At 44.6% G+C, this 20,668-nt stretch overlaps 1 protein-coding gene across 4 annotated transcripts in view; it reads left to right on the forward strand.

Moving 5' to 3' along the window:
- DMXL2 (Dmx like 2) overlaps positions 1-20,668 on the forward strand; it is a 2,950,233-nt gene that overhangs the window by 61,330 nt on the left and 2,868,235 nt on the right. For all 4 annotated transcript variants that reach the window (XR_011279824.1, XR_011279825.1, XM_069624807.1 and 1 more), the window contains exon 2: positions 6,296-6,421. Coding sequence is in view for 2 of the 4 variants with exons in the window: in XM_069624807.1 (XP_069480908.1) it covers positions 6,296-6,421 (126 nt within the window). In the remaining 2 variants the exon portion in view is untranslated. The remainder of the gene's footprint in view (positions 1-6,295; positions 6,422-20,668) is intronic.

Consider the following 20,668-nt stretch of genomic DNA (forward strand, 5'->3'; position numbering starts at 1 on the left):
GCTAGTAACCCAGCTGGGTGGCGTCCCTGTGGATACCAGGTGAGCGTTAACCAGTGCCAGCTCCTCTAGTTTACATGTTACATTTGCTGCATCAAAATACCTATATAAATAAGAGGCTGGCCAGAGACGGCCCTATATATAGATTCCTGTGGAACAAGGTTCGTTTTGTATACATTATATTTAAAATCATCTTGTTACCAACATTGAAATGTGAAGGACCTAGGTTAGGGTTCCCCGCTGATGACATTAACTATACACCTTGTAATAACAGTGAAGAGACTGAAACACTTAAACATCTAGTGATTTATTATATGAAACTGGGTCAATTAGAAAACTTCACTGTGAAAACTATGTACGTTATGACTTTGAATATACTGGGGAATCCTTGTGGTTTCGATTAATGGATGGGAACAGCGTTGGCTTAGTATTGGCCCTTAAGCTTTTTGAATTGTTACGTATACAAATCTCTTGACCAGTATTTTATGTAATTATGTTCCAAAGATATTGTCATTGAATTGTTTTGTTCTAACGCTCAGGCATTTTGGAATTACAAAATAGTATTTATTGTATAAAAATGATGAAATCGCGGAGATTTATAGACAATTGTGTGTTTTGTATAGGAATTCGACTTTAAGAATGTATTTTGGTTAATGTTTTGTGTAAGCTTCAAATTAACAAAAAAAAATTAAAATAACAAAATCTATCCATAGGTGTTAAATAAAATGACTGCTGAATTAATTTCTCTGCCAATTTGTTTTACAAAGCAATAGTTAAATTTGTTCGGAACTCCACATTTTATACATGGGGGGGTGTGTGTGTGTGTGTGTGTGTGTGTGTGTGTGTGTGTGTAGTTCAATTCATGTCCAACTAAAGGTAAGTGGTGGCAGGGGTGCAACTCTGTGTCCCAGCTGGAATCTGCTCAACAGTCCAAAGATATTCTTCTAGCGCACTTTCATGCCTCAGCAATCATCAGGGAGGCTAATTATGTTCAGGTGCATAGGGTTGAATCACTCTGGTAAATACCAGTGTTTGTAGCAGCAGGACATTCTGGTATCTGTAGTGTAGAGCCAGCCAGGATCCAACTCTTCCCCCATTATTAATTCATGTCAACCTAGGATGGGCAAACAAAAAGCAGTTAACGGTGAAATGCACAGTTCTTTGTCACTAAGCTGATTTCACAAATGGAGAGTGCGCAAGGACTGCAGAGCTGTATCAAAGCCACTCGAGCTGCTAGTTATAGAAGCTGGGTGAGGGAGATACTGACTCTAAGGCCAAAGTAGGCAAACTCCTGTTGGGTGGTGACTGGTTAAAGGGACATTCTAACAGATACCAGTTTTGCTTTTTATATCTCCCTCCCAATCACTGGAAAATTATTGGTGTGGGTCATACATTGTTAAATTTAGCATACTGATAGCATAGAAAATGGCTCATTTTGACATATGAATTGCAGCACGCTGTAGAACATACGCTTTACCTGCAGACTTATTGTTTATGTATATGAAGAAACCAGCAAATAGAGTGAATAAGAGTTATGCCATGTTGCACACAAGAGGGGCCCTGGACTTCATTCAGTACTGCTCAAATCAATTCTCTGACTTAGTATAGACCCACATTAACCATGTAAACTACTTTAGAGGTAGTTTAAAAGACTGTGGAGCACTTGCATCCCCTGCACACATAATGGTAATGTATGACGAAGTTTATCAGTTAAAGATTCCTACTAGGAAGTATTCATTCACACACGATTTTTTTAGGTATATTAAAAGAATTCTTATTAGCAATTTAATGTTAAATTTACATAATCACATCTACAAGTTCATCATCATGTGATCAACAATTGATTACGATGTCAAAATAAAATAATGCTCTACACGTTTCGGGACCAGTGTCCCTTCCTCTGGAGCTCAAACTTCAAATTTGCAGTGTGCCCCAATCTTTACGGTTTTCAACAGAATCTAATCTAGAGTAACAAGAGATGCAGCATTTTTAGTACCGTCTGGTCCTTTCCCCAACATATAATGGCACAATTCTTTACTGTCATATCCCATCAATTCTCATTCACCTGGTGTGGGTCCAAGGTATAGAGTCCCAATAGTCACTTCAGAAACATATAGTGGCGCGATCCCTTAGGAAAACGCTCTGTGAATCAGGCCCTTAATCTTGAAATCATACATTTCCAAGCTTTCCAAATCACGTGAGAGATGATGGTTTCAACCTATGTGACTGAATAAAATCAATCCTCCAAGTATAACACTGGATTCCTTGTTATTTTTTCAGCCTAGTGCCAGCCTAGTGCCAGGGCTGCTATTCTCCCCTGCAAGCTCTTACCAATTTTTCTAAACAATGGAGTGCTATACAGTCAATATATCAGAGAGCACCTGTACACTAGACTGGGCACCATTTAGCAACGCTAACCCAGACCATCCGGCTACAAATTGCTGACCACACATTTGTGCACTTTGTGCAATCATGCCTTCCCCTCGCCACATGAATTGGTACAGCACCTGCATACCAAGTACATGACAGCCAGAAAAAGGGTGCCTGCAGTTCCAAACACTAAACATACTTTTGGGTTCCTGTGCCAGTGAAAGGGAAGGTATTCCCAGAAGGTATGCACCAAAACTAGAGCAATTGCAAGCTGCCCATCCACAGGTTACACCCCAACAAAGGCATTGAGCGTAGCTATGATGATTCCCACATGAAGTTATCCTCCCTGAATAGGTTGTGACAGTTTATGGTCATTGCATCGAATTATTACCATCGAGGGATCGGTCCATCGAAAAATTTGCTTTGAAAAAATGTGCGCCGAATGCATTTGTCTTGTTTTTCTTTTTTTTTTAATGGGGAGTCCTCCCAAACCCCCCTTTGTTTACCCTTTAAAACCCATTAAAATTAAACTAAACCCTTTACGTTTAAAAAACATGCATTTGATGCATATTTTTTTTCAAAACAAATGCCCCGATGGAAAGGCAATTGATGGTAATGCATTAGATGTAAAGACCAGATACCAGTTGTGACAGCTTGGTTGGCGTTTATATGAAACTTCTCCCATCACAGCTTTGTCTTCATCTTAGCAGACCTTATGGGCACATAGAGGAGCAGCAGCTATGAATTTGGGAGTATCTGTAGCCTTCAACAATTATAATATAGTTGAGGGTATAACCTACCCTTTCTAAATGGAGAGCCTGCTAGCCCAGTGGTGCATAGGAAATGAGCCCCACTCATTGAGCAAGAAAGGAGGGAGCGACTTGGTGATGTAGTAACATCCATTTATCAATTCTTAAGCCAGGACCATCTGATAGAGATGCCGAAGCACAAAGTCCAAGAGACGCCAGATAAAGAGGTACACCATCAAGTGAGACTCACAAGGTGTAGAGGTTCATTTCAGAGAAGAAAACGAAGTCAAGCATATTGTCATCACCTTCTACAATAGAGGAAGACAAATGCACAGAGAATGAATCCAAGAATGACTGCTTCAGGAAATATGGATGAACCTAATTGGCAAGGCACCTGCTGATGTTGGAGATCTTGGTTTAACCCTAGATGGAAATGCATTTTTAGGCCTACTAATTTACTTTAGACATGGAGAAACTGATGGAAAGTCAATAAAAATATGGACTGATGACAGCCCATCTCATAACATATATTATATTGTATCCCACACAGGGAAAACACCAGGGTGTCCAAACTTGAGCAGAGAAAAGCTATACATGGAAGTGACTTTGAAGACCACATTCATGTTGGAAATAATTTTCGGATGCTGATGGGGTAATTTCGGGCTCTGTGAGCAGGAGAGCCATTTACAGTGTTTCCACCAAGACAGAGGAGTTATCAATGCACCCTTCATTTGTTCCTAAATTAGTATCAAAATTCCATTTTAACCAGGAGATTAGGTTACTATCCTCGGAATCCTTCCTCTGAGGAGTAAATGGCTGGGCATTGCCTGCATGTGCGCAACGCCCTAACATTTTTAATTAGATAGGAACAGAGCTTTACAGACCTCTGACAGCACTAATAAGTGTAATTAGTCCTCTAATGCTTGTATATCCCAATGAGCAGGCTCTTTCATACTTGAACATTAAACCATTCAGACACTTCTGTTATAAACAGGCTACATGCCCACGCAGTCTTTGAAAAGGCTGTTTCCGTGGCCTTCCAAAGCATATTCCCTTTGAAGCGTCTATTTCGGCCTCTCCTTTAGCATTTTGTAAACATTACAGCTTGGACAGCAGCTCAAGGGCTGAAGTCCTCTTCAGACTGACAAGCCTTCAGAATCTGTATATTTAGATTTAGTTTCATGACCACCCCATCACTGGATTCAGTGCTGCAGGGAACTTCCCAGAAATATAGAGCAAATCATTGGTTACCGTAGTCACTACTGTACTCCTAGCTCATAGTTTTCTTTCCTCCATGCACCCCACTTACTTCACCTCTAAAGCATAGCCATGTCTCGGGTAAGTATTGTACTGGAGTGTGAAGCATGGCACAATGCTTGAGAAGGCAGGTTGTGGCCATGCTTGTACCCTTCTTCGGTGCAAGCAGATACAGGACCGTCCCCGTAGAGTGGCCGTCCCACATGTATGGTGGAATGGCCACTCTGGACTAGTACAGTAGTCACTGCAAGGAGTAAAACACAATTCCTACACCAATTACGCAGTTTAACAATTCTAGGATTTATATATGCCACATAATGATTGCTATATTGTGAGTATGCACTTCTGTTTTCTGTGTAGATCTTTTTAAATATTTTACTCTTAGAGTACTAGTCATCAACATTTGTATTCTCATCAGACTCAAAATGTATCCTTTACTGTGGTACGATATCCTGCAGTCCATATGATAATTAATGTGTCCCTCTGTACTAATCTATTTTGTGATGTTTGCATATGTGAGTAGTTACATAAGGAAGTGACACAGCAAAATTAGGACACAGATGGGGAGCAGGTGCAAGTGGATCTAGGTCACCTGACCTAAGCCCCGCCCACCTGGTGCCTTCCTGCCTGCCGCTCTTTTTCACCACTTGGCAAGCCCCGTCCAACTGGTGCCTTCCTTCTTGCCGCTCTTTTTCACCACTTAGCAAGCCCCGCCCACCTGGTGCCTTCCTGCTTCCCGCTCTTTTTCACCACTTAGCAAGCCACGCCCACCTGGTGCCTTCCTGCTTGCCGCTCTTTTTCACCACTTAGCAAGCACCGCCCACCTGGTGCCTTCCTGCCTGCCGCTCTTTCACCACTTAGCAATCCCCGCCCAACTTGTGCCTTCCTGCTTGCCGCTCTTTTTCAACACTTAGCAAGCTCCACCCACCTGGTGCCTTCCTGCTTGCCGCTCTGCTTCCCTACTTAAGGAGCCCTCGAGCTTCTTTTCCTTTGCAGGTGGGGAGCAGGTGCAAGTGGATATAGGTCACCTGGCCTAAGCCCCGCCCAACTGGTGCCTTCCTGCCTGCTGCTCTTTTTCACCACTTAGCAAGCCCCGCCCACCTGGTGCCTTCCTTCACCATCACCGTCTTGTGGCCAATGCTGGATTTGACTTTTATGGACTTCATTCATTCACGGTGCGTCACTCTTTCTAAACTCTCATGCTGGACTTCCTTTGCATCTTGTACTCATGGTGGCCCTGAATCATGCCGTTCCATCTTCATCTTGTATCCTTGCTTGCAACATTATGTGTTACTACTGACTTCTGCAATTGTATTCGCTCTCCACTCTTGCTTCTCCACTCTTTTTGACTGCTTACTCTCTGTTCTCTCCTCCTTTCCCTTCTCCCTTTTCCTATCTCCTCCCCTTACTTTCTTCTATGCACTTACTCTATCAGAATGTCCCTGGACCCAATATGATAGCAACCTCGTCTGTTTCCTCCACCCTCCCATTACTGTTTTTTTCCTCCCCGCCACCCCTCCTGCACTATCTGAAATGTCGTCAGGCCTAGTATGATAGTCGCTTGTTTTGTTCCTCCCCTCCCTTTCTGCACCCCTCTCCCTCACCTTTTGTTTTTCTCCGGCTCTACCAGAAATGTTGTCAGGCCTAGTACGGTAGTCGCCTGTCTGTTGCCATTTCCTTCCCACTCTCCCCCTCCTTTCCTTATCTATGTCTTAGCTCTTGCACTATCTGAAATGTCGTCAGGCCGAGTACGATAGTTAATTTCACATCCTTACTGTTCATGGCCTGTACGAATGTGGTTGTATTTTCCCTTGTTCCCTCCCTTGCCTTGAAGTGCTTTGAAACACATTGTGTGTAGGCGCTATATAAATAATCATATCATAACACATTTCTGAAATCTTCTTTTCTCTCTCATTTAATAGGCGTATGGTTCAGGATGCGATATTATAATTCTTGCAAACGATTTTGAATGTGTGCAAATAATTCCTGGTGCTAAACATGGAAATATCCAAGTCAGCTGTGTGAAGTGCTCTCAACAACAAGGCAAGGTAAGAATGTTTTTGATTATTTTGGTCTTCTGTGAAATAAAAATCGCTCGTCTCCATGTTGTATGGTCTCCCACATTTGTTCTAAAAATCATGTGTCCTTGAACTTAAGAACGCTGCACAAATTACTAAGGCTGATCAGCTTGTCAATGAAAACAAATGTTTGACTTTCACTGAGGAGATTTATTTGTTAAATCTTTAACAGCAGGAGAACAGGGTGAACACAGACGAGAACATATGGCCCCATGCAATCCTGGTCTGTGTGCCTATGCCCTCTTATTTCTCTAACATTTATATACCTTCCAGTATATTGATTTCAATGTAAGAAATGGAAGATTTCATGACCTCACCCTGAAGATTTCACTCGTCCCTATTTAACACCATAGCAAACTCTTTAGAGCCAGGCAAACCTAGTCACTCATGGCCAGTTTCGACTCTGCAGGAGATACCCACACAGATATTCACCGTGTATATATTTTAGTCTAAACAATCTTCTAATAGCGTTTATTTGAAGTGACTTTATCAGATCTGAAACATTTAATATTCCTGGTCGTTTCACCACTTCTTGGGAGCATTTATGTGTGGGGTGTTAGGCCCGCCTGCATACCCAATTCCACCCTCTTCCTCCAAGCCCCATACTTCCTATTTCACTACCCCAACCCGCTGCCCCATATAGAAAATACTGCAACAAATGCAATGAAAAAGCCGCTGAGGAAAATGCTGCGGTGGTTTGGGGGATAGCGCTTTATCAACGTGCTCGACTATATACTTTTTGGCAGTGCAAGCAATAATTTGCTAGTGTAGGAGATGGATGCGAGTAGTTGTAGTTGCCCAACTGCCTTTCTACATTCTGCCTGCAGACAAACTTTCAAAATTGATTTACGTCAGGTGCTCCCATCAACATTCTTTAAGGAAACATTTGCATTTTTACTTGACACGTGTAATAAGAAAATATTGGTGGATTTGTTGAGCTTGGGAGTTGCATTCTAAACTATTAGGTACAAACCTCTGACACGTTAGATGGTTTGTACAGCAGCTTGTTTTCAAGATAAACAGAAACAGACCCCCAGCACAGCTTCTCCCTTTACAGCTCACTACCAACTGCTGTGCCTGGAACTAGAATCATAATACATAGGGCCTCATTACACGGAAGGCGGTGATCCAGGGTGCTATTAGCACCCTGGACCATGCCGGTAAATTACCGGCACCGCCTTGGCGGAAAGGGGATTTACCGCCCCATTCCAAGGTTGGTGGGGCGGTAAATCCCCCTTCCGCCATTGCCCTTCCCCATTCCCATTTCTGCCCCATAGGGCTCTATGGGAATGGGGAAGGGGCTAATTACGGCACCGCAATTTTGCGGTGCCGTAATTGGCTCCGAGGTCCCTTAGCGGGTTGGTTTTTAACGCCTGCAAAAGGCAGGCGTTAAAGCACCAACCCGCTAAGGGACCTCGTAGTAAGGCGGTAATGGTTAACGGTCACCGTTACCATTAACGGTGGCCGTTAACCATTACCGCCTTCGTGTAATGAGGCCCATAGTATTATGTATGAAGTGTTAACTACATCACTCTCCTTACCGAGCCAAGATACATTACAACACATCTCCCTTCGCCTATACAACAAAACCTCTCTTCACCACTGCAATGCTATTCTTATTCCACAACTTTCCACCACTCACTCGAACCCCACCCTTCAGCATTGCCCCCCTTCTTGTCTTTCCCACATACACCTGCCATCCAAATGACAGCCAAGCTACATTACAACAAAAACGTTTGAAACCATTTTGTTAAGGGATTTAAAGAATCATTTATGTAGTGCTGGTTAAGCTCCCTTTTACTAATTATTTCCTTCCTGTGAAACCTGCCACACATAATCCGGCACAAAAAAGCAGGACATTTGAATGTTTTGTTGCATATGAAGGATCCAGTTTGCAGAGACAAGTTGTCAAAAATATACAAGATGGCTCTAAAGCTTTGGATCAGAGTCTATTTCCATAACCTAGATATGCCCAGCGGTCATGAAGTTCCGATCAGATGGGAATAGCCAGAACCTCCTTTAGATTAGTGTACATGTTGAGCAGATTCGTCAATCTAGAAGTCTTGCACATGGTGGTAATCTTTCAAATTAAAAGCAGTTGTCTCATTTGTCTTTATATGGCTTTCACTGGGGTACCCTAAACTCAAAACCCTAGAACAATATGCTCTCCCTTAGTCTACACAGCCTTTCTCTATATAAAGCAGAAAATCTGTTTGTTCCTTTATACAATTCCACACCGTTCCACCAATCTGTACCAGCATTTGCATATTTCGCTGTTGGGCCCCTGCGGATCCCCAGATTTTAGCCCCTTCACATGTGATGTTTGCCTAAAATCTGCAAAACATCAATGTGGTCGTAGAAGGAGTGGTCGGTCAAAATACCGAAAATAAAATCTCGAACTGCAAAAATCTCGAGTACAAAATCTCGAAAAAAAAAATATCGAATTATTTATTTATTTATCTATGTGTTTTTGGGGTCAGGTAAGTAAAAAAAAAAGGGTTAAAATAAAAAAAAAATAAAAAAAAAAGGGGGGTCGGGGGGGAACCCCCCATTTCGAGATAAAAACGTATGAGATTTTTTTTTTCGAGATTTTGTAATTCGGTATTATCACTATAAACCCGTAGAAGGACTGGCCAAAGCTCATTTTAAGCATCTCTGCGCAGGGAACACAACTCGTAGGTTCTTCTGGGACCTTGAAAACCACGTTTTAAGGGGCTGGGACACACCGTTTCCAAGATATTTGCACCGCAACGCAGTGCACTGTGGCAGGGTGAGGTGACAGGTGGACCCAAGTATGCTGCAGTACGCCCACCGTTGCTTCCCATCCCCGTCTGCTCCCGGGTGTGTCAGCCAGCGACACTCGCACATTCTCAGTGCAGTTTACTTCAAGTACAAAGCAGATCAAGCGATAAGCAACTCGGAACAGCGACCTACAGGATCATTGATTTTCAACAATTAATGACTGGTCTCATGTCTGTCTACAGAACCGGTGCCGACTAGGGGTCCCTTTTTGCTAGTACATTTTATAATTTTAGTAAAATATAGCAGTATTGTAGATATGGACATTTTACTCTGTTTTTTTTTCTGGGTTTAACAATACTTTTAAGATCTGAGACACTGTTACCAGGAAATATCCTAAACTTTATTATGGAAACCTCATACTCCTTTACCAGCAAACGGAACATATTTACATGGATCACAAAAAAGAATTGTTACTAAACCTAGACCAATACTTGATTTGATGGGAATGCTTAGAAACGTGTGGGCTGCGATGTACTAAACACTAGGCGATAAATGATAAGCAGCTTGAGTGTTGGAAGAACTGGAGTTCCTTTACTATTGAAGATGATTGATTCTTTTTGAGGCTAGGCTAGTGACATGGGATCACAAGATTCCAAACCGAAACCTATTGCCAACATCAGCAGGTAAGCTTAGATTAGCTACTTTAAAAACGAAATACTTTTGAACATAGGTTTACCAGATGTTGTAAACTTTCTGGTCACAAATAGGTCTACCTAATTCAACCAGAGTTTTGTACAAGCAAAGTCGAATTGAGCCGTGTTGACACTTGTGAAGAATGTAGATTTGAAAAATAGAATTGTATAATTGATTCACTGTTGAATAACATATGTTGACATTGATTGGCAGCCCTACCTTACATGGTTCACAACCAGTTGATATACTGGTTTTGCAAGGATTACATTCTTCAGTTTTAAAATGGATAGATTTCACTTCTAGGAGATGAATAAATAATATTTTATTTCTGTATTCCTCTTATATTGAAAAGGTAGATGTATTTTGAAAGCCAGTGACTCACTTTATCTTTTCAAAGAAATTAGCAGCCTAGATAAGAACAAGTAGCTACAGCAGATATCTGACACAGCAGTAGCACAAGGAATTCGAAACTACGGACAAGTTGCTTCAAGTATGAGAACAACTGCTGTTCTATTGTCTATGTATATAATTTAGAATTGAGAAATTGGGTATGATCATCTTTCTTTTAACATTATATATGTTTAGCTTTTATGAATCATTTTTTCTTTCTGTATATCTTGTATTTATCAACTTTTAGGGCTTGTTGAAATGAAAAAATCACTGAACTACTGCATTTGTATTGGCACAATGATTCAATTTCAGTTTTGGGGGCTCTGTCATTACTGTGGCTATTACACCTGTAGTTGGGGCAGCACTCTGTCCCTTAGCTTGGGCCACAGGTTCAATACACTGGTACAAAGCTGCGTTACAAGTCACATTTTGTGGCTCCCTACCGCAACACACTCTACATTTGTATAAAAAGACAAAGCATTTCATAAGATACCTTTTGCTTTGGTTTCTCACTTTCTTAGTGTTCCTGCTCTCTTATTTGTCTTCATTGTGGTCACTTAATGAAGCAGAAAAGGACCAGTATTTCCCAGTTAGATAGCTGAAGTACGAAAAATGAAACCAAACTTGTTTTCATTTCTCTTTTTTTAAATCTCACATTAGCACCCACAGCTCCCTTTCAACTTGCAAGTGTTAGTGGTGTCAGTGCCTCGGCTAGCAGGCCACCATGTGTAGTAATGGTCCTGCGCTGCTCTCGTTAGGAGCTTTATCTATGCTGTTGTCCTTCACTTGGACTGATATACCTTTAATCGGCACAGTGGGTTGTCCTGGATGGTATTCTCTAAATATACAAAATCACTTTCCACAGCAACCTGTGCTGCTGAATTATGGGAACTTGTGAATTTTCAGCTCTGGCATCCCCCAAGAACACATCCCATTTTACTTTTCCCTCTCAAACCTAGCGCATGGCACATACCGTTATGTATCTGCTTTTATTCAAAGTGATGCACATAAATATTGAATTTACAAGCCAACCCCTAATAGTCGGTATGCAACGTTGGTGCATCTCCAAAAACTCCCATTGCTCTGAAGCTGCCTGGAAACCTTTGTCAAACTTTTCTCAGGCTGAGCAATGTACTTTGATTTCACTGCATGCCTTCTTGGGGCATCACCACCTGTAGCTTGTTTCTGCAATGAAAAACCTCAGGAATGGAATTCAGTTTTCTAATCACTTTTGTCATGGTAATGCAGCATACAATTATCAGGTTTGTTATGTGTTTGCCCAACCTTAGTTTTAAACTTTTATTGTTTGGCTAAATGTGCAAAGAAAGTAACACCTTTTAGCTCCGTTTTTAAATTACAATAAATCCAAGTTTGTATCCTTTGCGTGAGTCTAACTGTAAAGAAGTGTAAACTGTTACAATGTATGAGCTTTTCAAAAGCTCAGAAGCACTCCCATTGGTTATTAGCTAAAACGTGAAAAGGAAAACGGCTAAAGGCATTGCTCTTGCACATTCATTCCTGTCAAAACTACAGAAACCAAGATCCTCATTGAATAGTCTTGAGGCAGAAGACCATCCAATCTACAGAGGAATCAATTGGAAATCTCTATATAGTTAGTTTGAAGAACAATAACAAAACCCAAAGTAACCTTAGGAGAAACGGATCACAAATGTGCCACATTCAGATTACTCTACAATTAGAATGTGTGTTTCTCTAAATAATTCTCAGATCTCACGTTACTTTCGCAATCCTTTCTTGAGCCCAACATTCGAGCAATGTATCTTGAAAGAGTCCTTAATTCGGACGTTTTTCCATCTACTCTCCAGCACGGTCCTATCGTTTGGTTCTGAAACATCTGAGCAATAAACGTCAAAGACACCCATGCACTTCTAGACCCCATTGCATGTACTGCTCTTAAATCGATTATTTCAAACTGGAAAGAAACTCAGACTACGTTATGCAGGCTGGTGAACTGAAATTTAATATGAAATGAGATGTCACAAAATCTTTAACATTATGTAACTTCCATACCAAAAGAATCGTAATATCTGGATATGTTTATAGTTTGTTTTATGTGCTGCAAATAAAACCGTGTTTACATTTTCTTTCTGATTAATAATCACCTTTTAATACCAATTTTTGCCACTTGCATCTGTCTTATATCCCATTTCATCAAACAAAAAAAGCTGGCAAATGCACACCGCTCCCATGAGTACAGCTTGCGTCTGTAAATTCACCAATGCACACAGCAAAAGCTACTTCACCCAAGAGCAGCACAAACATGCCTTTTGCCTCGGGAAAAGCCAAAGACGAATGCCCTTCCTCAACAGGGCAAATATCAAACACTGCTGCGAGAACTATCATTGCCAGCCTCCACTCTAAAAGTAGGTGAAGGAAAACCCTTAAAACCCTTCAGTAGGAATGTATTGTGGTGAAAAAAAATGTGCCTCCAGAAATGCAGTTCACTTTGCAAATGAGGGAACGTTTGGAGGCTGTCTTCACAAATCTCACATAACACTGTAATGTTTTTAAAATGTAATAGTCTCCAAACACACCTGGGTGTAGGTAGTAATTGTTGGAGCTTTGAGAAAATGAACGAAAAAGAGGTAGTACTACTGGGGGATCAAAATAAAGAATATCAAAATTCTGAACATGACATTAACTGATGTGCGCACTGTACTCTTAACAATTGTGAGGGGTTAGAAATGAGAGGCGGATACATAGTGGTAGAGTTATAAACATCCGACAGCTTTATTGAAATAAAAGGGTTGGATAAAGGCTATCTGTCCCCATCGTAAAGAGAGTTCCCCTACCTAGGAAACTAAAGCTCAGTCTGTGCCTCGTCTTCAAAATGACATACTCTGTCCTTGTGTCCAAAACATTGATCTCACCCTCCCACTAAAGATGAAAAACTATAAGTGTAAGGAAAACATATCTGATGTAAGTTTGGTAAAAAATTTTCAAAAACAAACCGATAAATCCAACAAAATAAGGAGGGAGCGTTCCCTTCCTCTGAGTGTCTCTGGTAAGATGGCAAAAGTGTATCTTGTAAAAAAAAAAAATCATTAAAGAAGATAGTCTCTTCTCTAGGATTGCAAAAGTGTCTTTCAAACAATCGCTTCCGAAGGATAGCAAAATTGTATATTTAAAATAACCTCCTAATGGTGTCACCACATTTCCCCGAGAGTCATCTCCTCCAGCATAATACCACCCCCAGGGTCAGGATCAGGTAGCGGCTGCCATCCCCCGGCCATATAAGAGGAGATCGCCTGCTGGGGATCAGTGATGACTCCCCAGGATTCATCACACAAGTCAACAACATATTTGAACATAAAAATACTGTCATGATGTACACATTGGAGATCTTCTAAGTCTTGAAGTGCAAGATTAAAAAAAAAGCACTTTAGAAACGTGCGATTCTTTATTCATTTATAAGTAGAATGTGTTTTCAAGTATTCAAAATTCTCACAAACCAAACAATTGTTGTAATCTACAATCATACATTCGCTGTAGTTACTGAAAAGCTTTGAAACATACATTTTATCTCCCTGAGAACTGCACTCATAATTCCCTGCAAAAGCATTCAACACATGATGACATTAAAATTGCCCCTTTACAATGCTGCTCAAAATAAACTGGTAAGTATAATTTATTGTACATTTCATGATTTATTGAGGAAGTACAATGTCGTGCAATGACCTGCAACTCTCTATGCAGCCTGGAATATGTTGGCAGTGGTTCACTAGTAAGTTGCTGCCACTCTCTATACTCTGATTTGTATGCTTTGCAACACAGCCCTAGGAAAATGCCTTACCAGCGATCAGGTATAGCAAAGATTAACAGTCTCAACTTTTCAAGTGGAGCTGACTGTTAATTTGGCTTGTTGTGCCTTTTGTGGCTCATAAGAGGTAGTGTCCCTTAGTGGTGTGGGGGACGCACTGGTAGACCACCTACATTTCCCCCAATTATGCATTGGCATTGTTGATGTATTGTATATTCAGCCTTTTAAGGCTTCTTGTTTGTGACCCGGCTACTGGGGGAGAGCCAGGCATAGATTGGCCTGGGCAACCAGCTGAGGTGAAGGACCAGTTGAAGTGGTAGGTGGAGGATAAAAGGGGGTAGAAAAGGGAGGCAAATGTGGGTTGTTCGAAGGGAGGAGAAGGCAGACTGAGAGACCAGGTGAAGGAAGGATGGCGGAGCCTGAAAGAGAATTACATGTGCAAGGTGAGGTATTGTTTGGTGAGTGTGTGTTTTATGATGAGTGAATGCGACTCAGTGAAATTGTAAGGGAGTAAATAAGGCTAAGTGAGAAAGGTGATCGAGTAAAAGGAGGGTGACTGGGACTAGGTGGAGTGGCGGGGAGAGTAGTAGTGGAAGGAGAGGGGAGTGGGAGGACCGAGCGAGAGGGAGGGGGGTGGAAGGAGAGAGGGAGGAGATTTGGGAGTAGGAGGAGACTGGGGAGGAGAAGAGGGAGTGGGAGGAGGAGAGGGTCGAGGGGAGTGGAAAGTAGTAGAGAGTAGTAGACTCTCAGGTTGGCATCCCCTTCCAAATGTCTTCCCACCCCCTTTTTTTTATATAAATCTTTATTGGTTAACTTGATCATAAAACCTCACAATATACAAGCAAGTTATTGTAACCATTTACATTACTCCTCTTTTCCTCATTCATTTCGTAGCATGCACTATCTTCTATATAAATAAAAATGTAAATGTTTGTTCAAATCTCCGAAAGTTCTTCACTGATTGCTTTGAAATTTTGACACAACGTTGCATTCGAATACGAGCGTGTTTTTATAGAACTACCATACATAGATGTCACACCTGTGACTGGTAAAAACATGCTTTTTCCCAAAAACAGCACATCTGTTGGACGTAAAAGCAACACGCGCTATACTAAATATTTTACAATTCCATTTCAATGTTTCCGATTTAGAATGGTTCAAATACGTGCCGAGGAAGCAGCAGAGTGACGTGCAGCCAGACATCAGATGCACAGTTGTGAGCACCGCAATCGCGTTCTGCAGCTTCAGATCTGCTTCGTTCTCAACAGAATGAACGCGACAGGCTGAGAGTGGCTGAAAGACATCAACGAGAAACAGCAGATCAGCGTCAAACACGACTCCGTGCTCAGCAATCACGCGATTATAGTCTCCTTGCATTCCGGTACAACCCAGATGATGATTAGAGTTTGAGCCGGCATGTTCTCATCGGCACTATGACTGAAGTGTGACCTTATTGCAAGGCTCTGAAATTTAATGGAGAAACGAAAGGCATGTGTTGTGCCGTTGGGAAAATTAAACTGCCTCAACTTGTAGAACCACCAGAGCCATTAAAAACTTTTCTTGCTGGATATACCGCTGAATCAAAGCATTTCCAATCTAACATCAGGAAATACAACTCATGCTTCCAAATGACATCGTTGAGCGCAGAAATTGTAACTGCTCAATTCATGCCAACTTGCATTTGCAATCACCATCAACAAAGCTCAAGGCCAATCTTTAGAATGGTGTGGTTTAGATCTGGACACGGATTGCTACTCACATGGACAATTATATGTTGCGTGTTCTAGAGTCGGCAAACCAGAAACTCTATGGGGGTAATTCATAGAATTCAGCGCACAAGTGGCGCACGCGGCTGGCGCACAGTGTGTGCGTGCGGCAGTCTGCGTGAACCGCGTGCGCCAAAATCCATTTCCGCGCACAGCGTATTCATGGATTTTAACATCCAAAACCAGCCATGGCGCAGTGACCCTGCAGCAGTGCCAGTTACGCCCCCAACCCCTCACCGTGCGCCATGAACAGCGCACAAATCCCATACATGGCGCACAGGCCAGTGGGCCAGCATACAGCCCCCCAACCACGAAAAAGTCTGTAAAAATGCCTGTGCACCCCACCGAATACACGCGGGAAGTTTCACACACGATTGGCCCTGTGCGAGCGGGGTACGTGTATTTCGGGGGTGCGTGGGAAGTTTCACACGCGATTGGCCCTGTGCGAGCGGGGTACATGTATTTCGGGTGTGCCCCAACGAATTGGCAGTGTGTGTCCTCCCAGGTGTGCCCTCTTCCCCCCTCCCCAGGGCCGGCAGTCAGACCCCAACACAGGGGTACGCACTGCACCCCTGGCCATGCCCCACAGGCAGCCCCATCCACCCAGCATTGAGGGGCACCTGCCAGCATGCCCAGACTCATGTCCCCCAGCACCCCCATCCACCCAGCATTGAGGGGCACCTGCCAGCAGCCCCCGACTCATGTCCCCCAGCACCCCTATCCACCCAGCATTGAGGGGCACCTGCCAGCAGGCCCCGACTCATGTCCCCCAGCACCCCATCCACCCAGCATTGAGGGGCACCTGCCAGCAGGCCCCTACTCATGTCCCCCAGCACCCCCATCCACCCAGCATTGAGGGGCACCTGCCAGCATGCCCCGACTCATGTCCCCCTGCAACACGAAAGGAAGCTGCACAATCATGGCCCTCATGTGCACCACAATTCCACAGCACGACACCCCACTCTTGACATGCAATGATTTCACCAATCCACCACACACCGACATGCCTATGTCACGACACAAATCAAAAGTCGACCATGTACATCAACACATGTCGGTCACACACACACACTGTTTGCCATAGATTGTGCAAAACCACAATTTGACATGCATGAACCCAATGAGCGAATCCCACACATGGAATTAAAATATCAAAATGTATTATTAGCAAAATCAATGTGATGAAATGAAAGTTAAAAAAAAATACAAAAATTAAATGAAATACATGTCCAAAAATATGAAAAAGGAAATGTAGATGCAATCCAAATAAATTCAGAAGAAAAATGGTCCAAAATCATTGTCCACCAAAACAAATCCAAAGGAAACGTAAAAATGAAAATCCATTGCCCCATGGTGAAATTCAAAGAAAATGCACACATAAATCCAAAGTCCAACTATGTACAATCAATTTTGAAAGGGTCCATGAGCCCAACGAAAGAAATGAAACTTATCTAAAAAACTACCTAAGAAAAGAACTATATACAAAAGTGTGGGGCATAGTCCTATCACCCCAAAAGAAATGAAAACGAAAAGGAAACCCAACACTAAAAACTATTTACAATGGCGGCAGGCTAGTCCGACGGCTCACTTTCCGATGTCCCGGCCCAGGGCATCATCGAACTCCTGGTCAATGTCCTGGAGGCGGTCCTCTTCCATGGCCCCGAGGTTTTGTAGGGACGATGCCATGTTGGACTCCAACTCCCTGCGAATGGCCTCGAGGCACTCGGCCTGCCTCAGTGCCCTCTGCATGGAGTTCTCCGCCCTGACCATTGTGAGCCGTGCCTCTTCTGCCCGCCGCCGCTCCGCATTTATACTCCGGCCCAACCGCTGCCACACAGAAGACACACCCATTCCAGGGTCCTCATGCCCTCTGGCGGATGCCTGCCCCTCTGATGTTGATGGTCCTGAGCCATCATTGCTCCCACCTAGAGCCTGCTGCTGTCCATGTGCCCTGTCCGATGATGCCAGCACATCCTCCATCTGCTGGTCTCCAGTTGTTGTGGTGTCCACCCCTGCTGGACCGCCGCCTCCCCACTGTGGCAGGGATGGGATCTCCACCAAGCTGGCTGTGTTGGTCAGGCCAGGTCCACAGGGGGCCCTGGTGGAATCTGGGCCGGAAGACGGCAGGGAGAACGACTGGCGCAAAGTCTCCACAGAAGAGGAGAGGTCCGCCAGAGTGCGTGACACATGTAGGAACCCACCAACCAGGGCCCCGCCCAACAGTGCCATGTTGCGACGCTGCTCTTTGTGATGGCGTGCATGCTCCCCCCAGGAAGCACGCACGTCATCACAAATGTCACACGTGCGCAACGCGACATCAATTACGACGGAGCCCATACGGTCATGGGACCCCTCGTCCACAGGTAGTGGAGAGGCAGATGACTTGGGCCTCCCCCCAACCTGCGGATGGGCCTGGGACGGGGCATCCCTGCTGGTGCATGGTGGTGCAGTCACAGGGTCAAGGACAGCGACATGCACAGGCCCCTCCGCGGTGACCTGTGCTGCCTCCTGACCCTGGCCCTGGACTGCACCACTTGCACCAGTGGTACTACCCCCACCAGGCCCCATGTGTGGCTCAGTAGCGGGCTCCTCCTCCTCTGTGGAGACCACCAACCTGGATGTCTGTGCACCGTCTTCCGCCATTGCAAGCCCCTGTGGGGGCTCACACGGCCCTTCCGCTACAGCCGTAGTGGCAGACGCGGCACCAGTCCCCTCGCTCCCGGATGATGGCAATTCCTGGGAGGGTGGCTGGGCCTTGCGTTGCCGCCCGGTGGAGGCATCCCCGCCGCTTGGCTCCACAGCGCCGTCTCCGCCCTCTTCTTCACTCGACGCTGCCTAGAGGGAGACATAGAACACAAGCATCAGGGTACAGTACAATATTCCCCTAGACAGGAAGCAATAACACATGAGTGGCACTGTCAAATGTCACTTCCATCCTGTCCCTCCACAACACATAGGTGAATGCATGCAACACACATGCAGAAACAGGCACGGCGCCTGCAATCAACATCAGCATTCATGTACAAGGACCTCGTTTAACCAAAATGTTGCCTTCAAACTCACATGCATCATGGCTCATACTGATCCCATGCACACGCATCACCAGAGGGTCATGCATCATGGCTTGTACACCACAGACACAGTGGATACAACGGTGACCGCACTGCATGAGTGAATCTTCACATCATCACGGACATGTGTCATGCATCCATGGCGTTTCAAAGTCAGTCACACACTTCTCAGACACACACACATGTGCACCATACATGTACATGAGAACAGAGACTGGCATGCATTCATGTGTGCATTCCGCATACAACTCCCCATGTTGCATTGGAACACATGCATCATCCATGTGGTTCACACATTACTGGTCTCACATGCATGACCATGATGTCCCTGCACACACACATCCATACATGGCCTGTTACACATACAGGCAAGTATCAGACTACCAGCACACTGCAACAAGCCCTGTCTCACACAGCAATGCTTGGCCACTTACCACGTTCCAGGACCCTCATCTGGATGTTGCTCATGCTGACCCGGCACCCTCTGCATCCTCTGCCTTCACGAGGCACCGGGCCTTGTAGAGGGTCCTGGACCGGAAGTCCTCCCAGTGCTTCCGGACGTGCTTGATGTTGCGGGTTGCCACCCCCTCTGCGTTGATGGCAACCACTACGTCCTCCCAGATCCTCTCCCATCCTTCCTTGTTGGTGCGTGATGTTATGAAGAGGGCATAATGATGCCCCAGGACATGCCCCACCAGGACACGAACTTCCTTCTCACTGAAGCTGGTGCCCCTCTGCCTCTCTGGCTGGGGGTCACCAGTCGTCTCAGATGGTGTTTGCCCCGACATGGTGACCCCCGAGGCAGGCGTGGGTGGGCAACTGGGTCCTGGGGTTGGGCTGTGGAGCGATGGTATCCCAATCGGGAGTCTTCTCTTCCAGCAGGGGTGGACACAGCAACTGGACCCCTGCAGATGGCTGAAGTGCATGCACCAAATAGCAGGGCACGTGGGCAGTAGGCAGGCAGCAGCAGATGGCTGGTGGGAGCGTGCTCAGGGCTCTTGGGGCCAGGAAAATGGCCTTTTGGGCAGGAGCGTGGCCTTCCGTGTGTTTTCGCATGGCCAGCTTGATACGGAGTGATTTGGCATGTGAAAAAAAGTGCACGTCAGCGTGAAATCCGAGGAAAGGCCCTTAGCGCGTAAGTGACGTTACGCGCGCGGGCGTTACCCACAACACGGGTGCATAGTGAATCAGCACGTGAGAAAACTGCAGGTCACTGTGCTATTGGGGGAAAGGGCCTTAGCGCATAAGCGCGTAAGTGACGTTGCACATGTGAGCTGGCTTATAAGGTATGAGTATCACGCTATTTTCTTGTACGTGCTTTTTGTGGAGAGCGAGCGGGTGATTCTTGTACTTCTTGTCGGTTCACACACTATTACTTCACAACGTTTCCAGTTCGTACTCCGTTTCCTCAGACTGCGTTCTTTTCTTCTTTTGGCTAGGGTGTTGCCAACGCGCACACGCGCGTCTTTTTCACGTTCTTTTTCATGGCAGATGGTGAGTCGCGCATGTATTTTTCAACTGTGGTTGCCCCCGTGTGTCGCGTACCCCTTCAGAGGTCATTGTAGGCTGCGTGTAACACACGTACGCTTATTTTTGTGTTTCTGGGTGCCACAGCGTAGTGCGGGTTCATTTTTTCATGCACGTGCTCTACCAGGGGTTGCGTGCATGTGTACTTTTGTTTTTGGGGTGCCTGTGCCTGCGTGGCCCGTCATCTTCCCCCAGGGGTCACAGACAGCCTTGCTAGAGCACTATGGTACACATTCCATCTAGTACC

This window comes from Ambystoma mexicanum, chromosome 11 (genome assembly GCF_040938575.1).
Source record: "Ambystoma mexicanum isolate Mex_15411 chromosome 11, UKY_AmexF1_1, whole genome shotgun sequence".
Classification (NCBI taxonomy): domain Eukaryota; kingdom Metazoa; phylum Chordata; class Amphibia; order Caudata; family Ambystomatidae; genus Ambystoma; species Ambystoma mexicanum.